At 35.6% G+C, this 13,426-nt stretch overlaps 1 protein-coding gene across 1 annotated transcript in view; it reads right to left on the bottom strand.

Moving 5' to 3' along the window:
* The window catches only part of NCKAP5 (NCK associated protein 5), a 1,132,898-nt gene that overhangs the window by 598,870 nt on the left and 520,602 nt on the right, over positions 1-13,426 (bottom strand). The window contains 1 exon segment of the mRNA XM_043991612.1: positions 3,140-3,203. Coding sequence (XP_043847547.1) covers positions 3,140-3,203 — 64 coding nt within the window.

Raw genomic sequence — 13,426 nt, 5'->3', positions numbered from 1 at the left:
TCATTATTCCTCCTTACCACTCTTCAGATTTCTGTGCCAATACTAATTAGCAACCAGAAGGCTATTTATTGGTCCCATCTCAAGTACCCTATATAATCATATCTTCTCTGACAATAATCACCAATGCTTCATTGACCAGAATCTACTCAAGAACAAGCCCTGATAAGAATGCATCTGAGTTATGAGTCCCACTATGATGACACTTTTCCATTCATTTCTATCTGACACAAATTGTTTTCTAAGAATTTGTGGAATTTAGAAATGTAGTATCCTGTAAAAATGTTTTGAAAATGTGAATGGGGTCATCTAGGTGGCACAGTGGATGAAGCACTGGCCTTGGATTTAGGAATACCCAAGTTCAAATCCGGACTTAGACACTTGACACTTGCAGGCTGTGTGATCCTGGGGAAGTCACTTAACCCTCATTGCCCCACCAAAAAAAAAAAAAGAAAGAAAGAAAGAAAAGAAAAAATGTTACATGTTCCTAACCCATTCCACAAAAACTTGGTTTGACCCATAATATGTTGTGTTGATGACAATGTTTCTATTGAAAATGAATTCTATAATGCTTAGCAACATGATGTTACTGTGGAATTCAGTTCTGTAAAAAATAATAGTTTATGTGTATATGTATGAATGGCTCCAAGCTTCCAGGGCAATTAATATACCTGGTATTATCTTTAAGTTAACCTTAATTACCAGAAATGTACAGCTAAGGCATTTGTGCTGTATCACAGATGGAAGCAGATGCATTGGGTATATTAATATACTGGAGGGGAAACAATGGCCATTTCTGGATACTTACTAGGTTCACTTTCCTTCTTTTCTTTTTTTTTGGGGGGGGGCAAGGCAATGAGGGTTAAGTGACTTGCCCAGGGTCACACAGAGTCAAGTGTCTGAGGTTGGATTTGAACTCAGGTCCTCCTGTATCCAGGGCCAGTGCTTTATCCACTGCAGAACCTAGCTGCCCCAAGGCTCACTTTCAACAATATTGATAACGTAAAACAAGTCATTCCCATTTTAGTATCTATTGCTGTACAACACTCAATACTGGATGGAAGTTACATTTTTAAAAGGTAGGCTTTGAATGTTTGCACAAATGTTTCTAGTTATATAGATAAAAAGTTTCTTCGGGGAGAAAACCAAAAATTCAAATGGCTTATTAATAAGTGATACCAATTTTGACATACAAAGCATAAAGACATATAAGGTATAAAGAACTTGCCTCAAAATATTTTTAAAATTAAAGATAAAAACAAGAGAAATAAACATTTAATCATGGCAGTGGGGAGATGAGGGTGGAACAAGCCAGATACAGTACAGAGGTAGAATGAAGAGTTTTGTTTTTTGTTTGTTTGTTTTTAATTTGATTCTCACTTATAAGAAACTGAAATGCCTAATTTCTTGTGAGATTTTCTTTTCAAGTGGTAGGAGGAAACTTTTTCAATTAAAATAATGGAAGTATTTTTTCCTCTCTATGCTTTAAAAAAAAAAAAAAGAATGGACAGACACCACTTCTCAAACACAGTTTAGGTTGAGTCCCTCTAGAAGTCAGAGCCAGACTGTCAAGGCTGGTTCTGAGACTTTGAATCTCTAATGAACACAAAGAATAGGTTATCTGAATTGAATGCTCTTCTCTAGTTGTTTTTAGTTATTGACAGAACAAGCTGCACATCATTGATAACTGAGTGTAAGTGACTATAAAACCTTATTCAATAAAAGAGATTTTCAGAGCCATACAATGGTAGGGCCAGATGGAACCTTAGAGGTTATGTAATGTAATTTCTTCATTTTAAAGATGAGGAATATGAAATACAAAGGAGATAAATGACTGGTTTGAGTGATAATGATATTTATATATTATTATAATGGCCTGATTTGATATATTTCTTATGACATTAAAATATAAACTCCCATCTGAACATCCCTCATGCAATATATATGATTAATCAACTTACTAGCTTAAATTCTCTCCCACTACTTTAAAAACATTTTTTCCCAAGATAATAGAAATTTTGGTTGTTGTTTTATATTCACAACTCTTGTCTTACAGAAAGTATTTAATTAAAGAAAATTTTGTTAAAGAATGTCATTGCTAACAGTTTATCATCCAACCTCTATACATCTCTGTGTGTATATGGTCATATTCACATCTATAAACATTGTCCATGGGTCACTATATCTCCAAAATTTGGGGAAAAAATTATACCTCTGCACTTGGCCTTTTGCTTTAGTTCTTTGCTTTCTAGCATTCAGGCAAGTTCATCCCCACCTTTTAAACATAGTGGATTTCTAATCAGCATTCATGAAGTCACATGATTATGACATTAAAGACCAGAAAATATCACTTTAAAAAAAGAATTTCACCCTTAAAAACTTTCAAAGTCTTTAGTTTTGTTATATATGGAAGGAATAAAAAGGCCCCCTTGTCTGTAGTCTCAGGGGTAGCTGCAACAGTTAATTCACAAAAGAATATTTTGTAGTTCCAAGGATGGACATCTTTCATGTTATTAGTGTATGAACAGCTATTTTGGCAAAAGACATGATATAAGGTGAAGATTCTGTGAACCAAAACAACCTCATTGATTTTAGAGCAATTCAAAACAAAGAAACATCCGTTATCTAAATGGCATAAGAGGCAGAGGAAGAAAAAAGTACTGAAATAATGGAGAGTAAGGAAGAGTGAAAGATTATAACATTCTCAAGCACATTACTAACTCTTTGCATACATACCTACCCATCCCTCTTCTCTGAACTTGAACAATTGGAATCTGAAAGCATGAGCAATTGTTAAATTAACCTAATTTGGAAATTGGATATTGCTTATTTCTGACCATAGTGCTCCTAGAATTTGTGGACTCGGGATCCAATAGACCATCACAAAATAAGGCAAAATGACCATACAATCTGGGTGTGGGGGCATGGAGGCTGGCTTTCCAAAGGAGCTGACTCTTTTGGAAGGTGGCAGAATTGTCTAAGCTACATTATAAACACACCATTTGCCAAAACATCATCAAGTCTGACTCAAGACAAATCATTTCCTGAGCTCTCCTTAATTAGACAAAGTGTTTTCTAAGCCACAAACCCTTGAATGGGAAGCATCACATCAGAATTGGGAAAGAGAATAGTCAGGGCTTACCATTGTTCCTTCCCTTCTACTTCGGGCAACTTCCCGCTGCAGGCGAGCCACAGCCAACTTCTCCCTGGGAGGAAGAAAAGACAGGGAATAATTGTTCATTTTCTTCAGGAAAGACAAAATGAAACACTTGCAGAACACTGTTACATTTGTTTGAGATTTCCAGGGTTAGTCCCTCCTTGGCAAAGTTCTCCTTGATCCTGTTTGTTTTACAAAATGTTTGTTTACAAATATACATAGCACTTGTTTTCATTTGAATCTCATGAAATGTAAACTTACCTTCCCCTCCTGATCAGATGGTTACAAAGTAGTATTAATTATTTCTCACATGATTCTTGCTTTATATTGGTGAAGAAATATTTTTAACTAATTGTTTTTCTTTGCTTACCATGTTTCAATTTTCCTTTGTTTAGCAAATTTTACTGATCTTTTAAAAAAATAGATTTCTCCAGTTATTCCCCTGCTTCTATTCCAGCCACAAATAAAAGAATGCACATTCTGTTCCATTCATAAAAAATGTGATGTGTTACATTGCTGGATGCATTAAGTATGAAAATATACATTTTTAAAAGAGCATATTTGTAATATAACAATTTATATCCTGTGATTGAACTCCTTGAATATATTTACAGTACTCAACTTATAACAATTCTATTTGCATTCAATATGTTAGCAACTCATTGTAAAGAATTAATTGTTATTTGAGGTTTTTATGCCTCAGCACGCACTGGCCTGGGGCTCACAAACTGCACGGTGCTCCACCCACTGGTTGTAACTGTTGCCATGGCGCTGGCACCTCACGTCATCACCACTCGCCAATGCTTACACAGGCCTGGCAAAATTATAATGATTGGAAGCCTAGTGAGGGCAGTTATGTGACTGTCAGAGCAGCCATCCAATTGGCTTGGGGCTGTGTGGTGTGTGCGGGGAGGAAGGATTTTTTTTTTCTTTTTTGCATTCTGGCTGGAAGCTGGAAGGCAACAGGAGCTCTGCTGTGTATTCTCAGCTGATTCCTGGGTGGTGGTATTTTTCTGGTTGTATAATTTCCCTTTCCCCATTGTATTTCCTTTCCCTTGATCCTACTGATACTGTTTGTGGGGGGTTTTTTTAAGTTCATTCTTGTTAAAAATAAATCCTGTTCTGTTTTCAGTGAGGCTGCCAGTCGCCTTCCTTGCCCAATATTGCAGCAAGCCGCTTAGCTAACACTCCCCAATTAAAAATTGGTCCCCACATCATTTAGTACATAAATTGAAGTCCACATGTATTTTCAGAATTTATCAATTACAATGAATACACCAATTTTATTTAGCTAAAAGTAACCTAGCATAGCCAGGAGAGCCATGAATTAGGAATTAGCAAATGACTCTTCTAGGTGTGTTACTGGCCTTCCAAATTGCTAATTGTATGACCTTAAGTCTCTGGGTATCAGTTGGATCAGCTCTAAAATAAACTCAAAATAATTTCATTCATGTTACCTATTAATACTATGATGAAGATAAATAATACTGAATACTACCAAATCATTAATGGTTGTTCCAGAGTTGTTAGTCCTTAGTTAGAACTAAGGTTATTCAGGAAGAGATGCCTATGTGCCATATTCATCTAGAACAATTCATTAAAGAGGGAGAAGAAAATATGCAGTATGCCACAGTGGATAGAGCACTGGACTTAGGGGGAAGAGGACCTTGGTTCAAGCCCTACCCCAAGTATTTATTTATTAGCTGTCAGATCCTGGAAAATTTGCTGAACCTTTGTACTTTAAAGCTAAAGATGTCAACCTTGTCTAGGACTATTATCATACATTCAACATTCCACTCCTTAAATCAAGCACAGTGAGCTCTATGATTATAGTCTGAATACATTCATCAATCTCGTTTCATCTGGTCTATGGAATAAGTACCCTAAAACTGTACCCCCATTTGTACTTATTATTAAACTGAAACTTTTAAAAACAATTTCCTAGAAGATATCACCGAAGAAGCCACAAAGATGGGATATTATGCCATGCAATCTGGTTCTGTGACTTTTTCTATGAACATAGATTTACATACATACACAAACACACATGGAAATAAAATTTAAAATATGTATATATGTTTGTGTACATATATATGCATATATGTATGTATGTACTGTACACAAACACTACTAAGAAGGACAAAATTGGTGCTAAGAAGAGCACATTTAGGAGCAGTGGCATTTAGTGCACATGAAATGCTAGTTGATTGAATTCTTTCATTTTAATCAGTTTGAGTATTGCTGACATTTTATCAGGAAGGTATCAGCTACAGAGTGAGTACTTACATGCCCAGTAATGTGGAGTGATGATGAGATTACTTGTGTTAATTAAGAAAACCAGGAAAAGTCATAAAATAATTACTATGTGGCCATCTCTGGGCTTAATAGGAGACAATGGTTACTCTATTCCCCCTTCTAAGGGCTGTTTTAATTTTGCTTTGTCTTGTTTTGGAACAAGATCTGCAGGTCAAGGCCAGATTATTCACCAAGAGAATCTGACCCATGTGAAAAAAAAAACATTATGCTAAGGGACATATTTTTTTAAAAAACCTAGAAACTGAGGGAAGAATATTAATTCCTTTGGTAACAATATCAATTGATCTATATCCAAAACACAGAAAAGGGGTATAGACTAGTGACAGGCTATTTCTAAATGAGCTATGCAGAAGAATTATTTAACTTAAATTAGAAATGTCTGATGTGTAAAACCCTGCTAACATTATGTGCATACGTTTGTGCATGTGTATTGTGCATGCATGCATGCATATAATTAATGGTTCTTACCTCCTATCCCAGTTATACCTTTTTTAAAGTTTACATTTCAGAAAGATGCCAATCACTTTGAAATAACTATTTTATTAAAGTGTCAACATTACTGAATGGTTGATTTTGTGAAATAGCAGACAGGTACAATAAAATTAGGAACTGGGAAATTGCAATGTAGCATACAGGGTGTGGGTCTTTGAATTAGAAAGAACTGAGTTCAAATCTCATCTTAGCCACTTGGAAGCTGTGCAATTATGGGTTCTTAACCCCTGTGAACCTTAGCTTCCCTATTCATAAAAGGATATGATTATCTCTATAGTTCCTATTTCACTGAAGTGTTGTAAAGCTAAACAGAGAAAATCTATCCAAATGAGCTATCTGAATGTCAGGTATTACTATTACTGTTATATGTACAGAGACAGGCAGTCCAAAACTATAATTATGAATGTAGTATGTAAATATAGAATATCCTAGATAGGCCTGCATTTCTGGAAAAGATGCCCTTATCTCCTAAAGTTTAAAAAATTCACATATGTATACACACACACACACACACTGTAACAACTGTTGAACTGTTAGTTGTTTAGGAAAAATATAGTATTCTTACATAGGTTGTGAAGTTAATGAGAACAAACCAGAAGTCTTAGCATAAATAATACCCTCAAACCATTCCTTTATTGAAAAATAAATCTTTTACAAAACTATTTTAAACCATAATTTCTATGGGAAAAAAGGAACATTAGTTGGATCTTGTCTATATCCACCATTTTGTTTGCTCCAAATGCTTTTCCTAGAATCCTCTGTCTCTCCCAATATCTCTGTCTCTGTGCATCTCTGTCTTTTTCTCTCTGTCTGGCACTCTTGGTTTAACATAGAGGAACAAATACAAGTTGTTGAGTAGAAAGAGGTGCCTGCCGTAATATTTTCAGGTCTGTAGGTTTTGCCATCTTTATGATCCCTACATCAGTGAAACTAAGAGTTTGTTTGTTTGTTAATGACACTTGTATTTGAGTCTGATCATCTCTTTTCATTTGGGTTCACTGGTCCTCTAACATTCTTCTATTTTGAAGAACTATATATAAGACAGGCTTATTAACCACACCTTTTTCATGCAAATCCAAAGTTCTTCAGCACTGTATTGTGAAAGAGTAAGACGCTTGACTTTTGTGCTACCAAAGGTAAATGACAAATATCTAATCCTATTTTAAGATCTTAGTTCCCATTCTGCAAAATGTCAATTACCAGTTGGTTTTGCTAATATGTTTTAGCAGAAACTGGAATGGTGGGGCAGTGACTTTTAATTGCAAAACAAAAGCTTAAGGATATTTCAGTAGAGACAGGTACAAGAGTTATTTAATTTTAGTTACAATAGTAGAAAAGGAATACAAGTTTTCACAAGGTAGAACAAAAGTGATCATGAAAAATCAGCCTCTTGTCAATGGAATATGGAAATATGTATTTTTCCCCACAGAAGACCCATTAAATCGAGTTATTATTCCCATTCAATTTTATAACCTGAATGGAGGGTTATACAAAGGTTTATTTAATCCTTCAAGTTGGAGAAATCCCTACTTAAACTTTATTTAAATTAAAAAGAAAAATCTTTCTTCCTTTTATTCATGAATTTTCAAGCACCAGTTACTTGCCTAAAAACAAAGACCATATTTTTTGCCCATGTTTCCTCTGGTATGTGCAAGCCAAGGATGTTGGCAACATATAAAATCCCCCAAATGCCAATATCAGAGAGATCTGTGCATGGGAGGGAGGGTGGGAGTCTTTCTCCAATGAGAAAGCAGCTTTTGGATTGGAATATACTCAGTTTGTGATGTGTGGAGACCTCAAAGTTAAGGGCACTACGTAGCCATCTGTTGCATGAGTGTCGAAAGCCAGGCCTGTCTGGAGACAAATCAATTTTATGTTACCACTTTAAATGAGGACTGCCAGCTCATCCACCCATCCTCTGAATGAAACCACTGTGTACTCAAGTCTTACACCAGGCAGATGGTTACCCTCAGTTAAGATGCCCCCAATGGAAGAACAGAAATGTCACTCTGTTTAAGTGTGACAAATAAGGTTTTCTACTATCAATCTCCATTTGTGAAGAATTGTTTCTACACACTTTAAATCTGATTACCCCCAAATACAGGAGATGAACAATTCCTTTGTAAAAGATTGGCTTATGTGTGCAGGTGTGCACTTTAAGTTAACTGAATATAGTGAAATCTCATTTCTCTGTGTTCCAAGCAACTTGAAAATATGAATAGCTACCATATATTTTATGATTGATTTATAGATTTTCCCATTCTTTTATAAGAAAGAGCGATGATAACTAAATAACTTGATGTAAAAATAAATTAATGACAAATTATCACACCTTTTTTTCTGGCATTCAAAGTCCTCTAAATGAAAATTCTTAACCTGGGGCCTGTGAACTTGGTTTAAACATACACACACACACACATGTAATTGTAATCCTGAGTTTAGTTTTATGTATTTAAAAGAATTGTGTATACTGTGAAGGGATCCATTGGCTTTAGCAGACCATGACATTAAAAGAAGGTTAAGAATATTTGGTCTGTATCATTCACCAGCCTACTTTCCCATCTTCTTCTGCTATTACTAGATACTTACACCTTTATACTTCAGCCAAAGGACACACTCACCTCCTGAACATTGTGCTGTGCTCTCCCAACTCTATTTCTTTGTTCCCCTACACATGGAAAACCTTCCCTCTCCCTCTTAACCAGCTAAATTTCTGCTCATCTTTTATATACCAGTTCAAGTACCATTTCCTCGTTGATGCTTTCCCTGGCTACTCTTCCTCCCCATCTGACAATGACATCCCCTAAAAATGCACTTTTCTGAGGTAACCCTTGATAACACTGATCATACAATAGGGAATATTACAGTTACCTCTTTTTATCTTCCCTTGTTATACTAGAAGTTGCATGAGGACAGAGACCATGCCGTAAACTGAACTTTACAATTCCTTCAATTCCTAGGAGTTGACTCTGTGTATATTAGACCTTTAATAATTATTTCTTGAATGAATAAACAAATTTATAATTTTTAAGTATTCAGCAAATTGCTTTCATCTTACAGAAACCTAGACTTTTTTTAGATATGGAAGCAAACAGGGTTCTTTTAGGGCTACTTTTTACATGTATGACCTTTGACAAAAATAATTGATAGGGGCAACTAGGTGGCACAGTGGATAAAGCACTGACCATGGATTCAGGAAGACCTGAGTTCAAATCTGTTCTCAGAAACATGACACTTATTAGCTGTATGACCCTGGGCAGGTCACTTAACCCTCATTGCCCCACCAAAAAAAAAAAATTGATAACCCTGATGACAACCCTGAGACACTGCAAGAACTTAAGAACTTTCTAAATCAATAAAAGATTAAATTATGCTTGAGTAGTTTTAGTTTTATAAATGGATGTTATATGTAGTTTATGTCTGGTGATATCAATATAATCATATTTAAATAACCAGAATATTCAATTATTCTGGACAAACAGGAGTTTAATATATTGAAAGGCCATTAATTATAAAAAGATATGATAAAAGGGTAATTTTCACAAAGAATTTGCCTTAGAATGCCTTTCACTGGTAAACTCTGAAAGTTAAATTTTTATTTGATTTCAGGGTGACATGTAAGTTTCAACAAAAACATTAAGATGTGATCCTTCGGGGCAGCTAGGTGGTGCAGTAGATAGAGCACTGGCCCTGGAATCAGGAGGACCTGAGTTCAAATCCCTCCTCAGACACTTAACACTTACTAGCTGTGTGACCCTGGGCAAGTCACTTAACCCCAATTGCCTCACCAAAACAAACAAACAAAAAAAAAAGATGTAATCCTTCACATGCTTTTACACCAATATCTACCACATAAAGTGCAGCACTCTTACATATTTTTAAATACCAGAAACATTTATTTAGGCTTTCTTTTAAATACTTCAGGCCTGCTATTTTTCTATCTTATAAAGCACACTACTATAGAAAGAGATTTGGAAGAGCAACTGACAGTCCTTCCCACCAGCAACTCTTAGAATCTTCTAAATACAGATGGTCATTATGAAGCTGAACTACACTGAAATAGACAGAATATTTGCTCAAAATAGAAGAGAAAGTTATTTAATGGATCTTTGTAAGTACATGGATTTTGAGAGAAATGTCTAGTCACTGTACAGATAAAATCTATCAACATATGACTTTGATATAGTGTATGATTTTCAATAATATCTCAAAATATGGACACAATTGTTTTACTTCTATTTCTATGTTAAAAGAAAGGGTTTTGTGGTAGGATGGGGTGAATATCAGGAAAAGAGTAGTAGAGAAAAAAACAGACATCAGTGACACTAACAAAAATATAGTAACATGAAAGCATTTGTAAAAATGGAATGATAGTAGAAAACATATTAATATCTGACCAGTCCCAGGTTGAGTATACTTTGAGAAAAGGCCACTAGAAAAGAATCCAGAACAAAAGAGAGCAATCATTTTTTCCCTTTTTAAGGGGCTAAAATTCTAGCTAGTCTGTCTTAAATATCTAATGAGTGGTAGCCAATAAATTATAAGCTTTAGCAAGAGTTTAGACTTTTAAGCATTTATTAAGGAGAATAAGAATTTGGTGAAGAGAAAGAGGCCCAGATTCAGCTATCTCAGTAAGCCAACGTTTCCAGCTCCTCTCCCCCCTGAGGTCCTCCAGAAAAATGATTGAGAGAGCTAGCCTCGCCCCTTCTTCCTCCCACAAGCAAACTTCACTTCCTGATGCCAAAGAAAAGCCACATGGCTTGCCCTCAGACGCCTTCTCCTCATGGCGGAGCTTTCCTACAGTAATTCTCCAGCAGGTGGCATCATTCCAATCGTTACACCTTTACACTACCGAAGAGAAATAAACTTTAACATAGACAGCAAGGAAAAAGTGACTTTTAGTTACTCTTCAAACTAGATCAGACTTCTATTCTATCCACTTCATGGTTTTATATGAGATAACTGAGTACCACACCTGCCGACCTTCTCACCCATACTGTCCTGCCATTCTCTGTTCTCCTCATGATGATTTTTATATCGTCTCCCTTTTCTGTGCTCCCCATTCTCCTCTTTGCTTTTTCCAGCATACTACATCCAGGTATAATAGCATTGACTACCAAATAGAATCATGGGAAATACATGATTAAAACCTGAAGATACCTTAGAGATTATCTAACCCAACCTTTCTATATTTCACAGATTAGGACATTAAGGCCTACAGAAGTTGTCCAAAATCATGCTACTGACAGAGCTGAAGTCCTTTTTCTCTGAATTAAGTACAAGGGTCCTTATATCCATCTCGCAATGACTTCCTGAAATCCCATCTCTTCTTTATAAAACCTCCATTGACTTTAGTCGAAAGAAGGTACTATTTTCTTTCAGTCAATTTCATTTCAACCCCACCTTTTCTCTATATTTGTGGCTCTTTTATCCCATTCTATTTGCATGTTCTGCATACCTTGGGCACTTCATAAAGTTTGTTATTACCTTTGCTGCTTGTACTTTATGAAAGACAGTACTACATGGTATAATTACAGGTTGAGATGTAGAGCTCAGTCTATGATTCACATATTACACTTCACTTTCACAGTCAATTTTGGAGGGGCTATGGCAAGACAGACACAATAATATAATACTGAAATAACACAAGAAAAGTTGCTACACTGTGCATACCCTTTGACCCAGTAGTAATTGCTGATGATATGGTATATTTAGCTATAAGGAGAAACGTCTTAACTATCTGTGGAACCGTCCATCTATCCATCTGACTATTTATCACTCTATCTCAGTGAGGATAAAGACAGCAAGACAGTTTACACACACACACACACACGCTATTCATAATACTTTTTGTGGTGTCAAGAGACTGGAAACAAGGTGGTCTCCACTGACTGTGAAATGGCTGAACAAACTCAGGTATTTGAATTTAATGGAATATAGTTCAGAAAAAAAAATGAATTTAAGAAACTCATAGAAACGTGGAAATAAGGATGTTGAATGAGATATAAGGAACTAGAAAAACAATATAAAACATAAATACAAAAGAAAAGAACACAAAATAGAGTTCAACTCTGAGGGATTATAATAAATAATCTTGGTTCTGAAGAATAAATACTGAAATATACCTCCCTCTTCTCAGTAGGGAGTCAGGAAATTCAGCCAGGAAATTGTAGATCACATCAGACATTTTTTTTCTTAATTGTTTATCTTCGTTGCAAGAGATTTGTGCTCAGGAGGGGGTCAGATAGAGAATAATTCAGAATGGCTGTGATGGAAAAGCACAAGACATCAATAAAACTTTTTTTTCCTTAATTTTGATTCTTCCATTTTAGACAATATGGTATTGTGGTTGAATGGAAGGAGAATTGAACTTGGAGTCAAAGAGCATTGAACTAAGTTCAAATCATTCTAATTTTATAGATGAATAAATGAAACTCAAAGGAGTTGAGTGACATAATTTAGTATAATATAGTGGCTGTAGATCTGCTCTTACAGTCAGAAAGACCCAGATTAAAATTCTACCTTAGACACTTATTAGATCTGTTACCCTGGATAGCAGCTAGGTGGCACAGTAGATAAAGCACTGACCCTGGATTCAGGAGGACCTGAGTTCAAATTCGGTCTCAGACACTTGACACTTACTAGCTGTGTGACCCTGGGAAGTCACTTAACCCTTATTGTCCCCCCCCCCCCAAAAAAAAAGATCTGTTACCTTGGACAAGTTGTTTAATTTATCTGGGACTCACTTTACCTTTCTTTATAATGCAGAGGTTGGATTAGATAATTTATAAAGTCCATTCACGCTCTAAGTTTATGATCCTCTGATATATTCCAGCTTTAGATATGTGATCCTAAACAGCGTAGGAGTGTTCTTTGTTGCTGACAGGAGTGTCACTGTGATTGCTACTATTATTCAAGCAGTAGTCACAGAGAGAAGTCAGTTATATTTGAAGTCCCCAAAGATAAGCACACATCTCCATTTTTTAAATGTCAAAGGAACTAATGTAGTTATATAGTGTTTGTTATATTTGATTTTATTTCACAGACACCTTTGTATCCATTCCTTGCCAAGAGACAAATTTCAATTCACTACATAGTGAGTTGGGTTCTTGTCATTGTTATTGTTTTATAATGTTATCAAATGTATAGTTGAGAGCAATCTTAGAGAGGATGCAATCTAATTTCCTAATTTTACAAATGAAAAAAACTGAAGCAAAAGCTGAAATGACTTGTACACATTCATAGAGGTAATAAGTAGCAGAGGGGGTTCCAGTTCCTTTGGGACTATTTGTTTTCTATTTTCCTCCTTTGTAGTAGGCAGACCCATCTACTAGTCAGGGTGGTATAAGGAGAGTGGAGAACTGTAAATGATATCCATACAGTAGCATCCATTTTCCTATAGTCACAAATCTAGTGAAAATGACCTCTTAAAAACCCTTCTCCTTTTCAGTGAATTACCCTTCA

This window comes from Dromiciops gliroides, chromosome 3 (assembly GCF_019393635.1).
Source record: "Dromiciops gliroides isolate mDroGli1 chromosome 3, mDroGli1.pri, whole genome shotgun sequence".
Lineage (NCBI taxonomy): Eukaryota > Metazoa > Chordata > Mammalia > Microbiotheria > Microbiotheriidae > Dromiciops > Dromiciops gliroides.
Note: the sequence above shows the minus strand (reverse complement) of the source record. Positions and strands in the feature narration are given on the sequence as shown.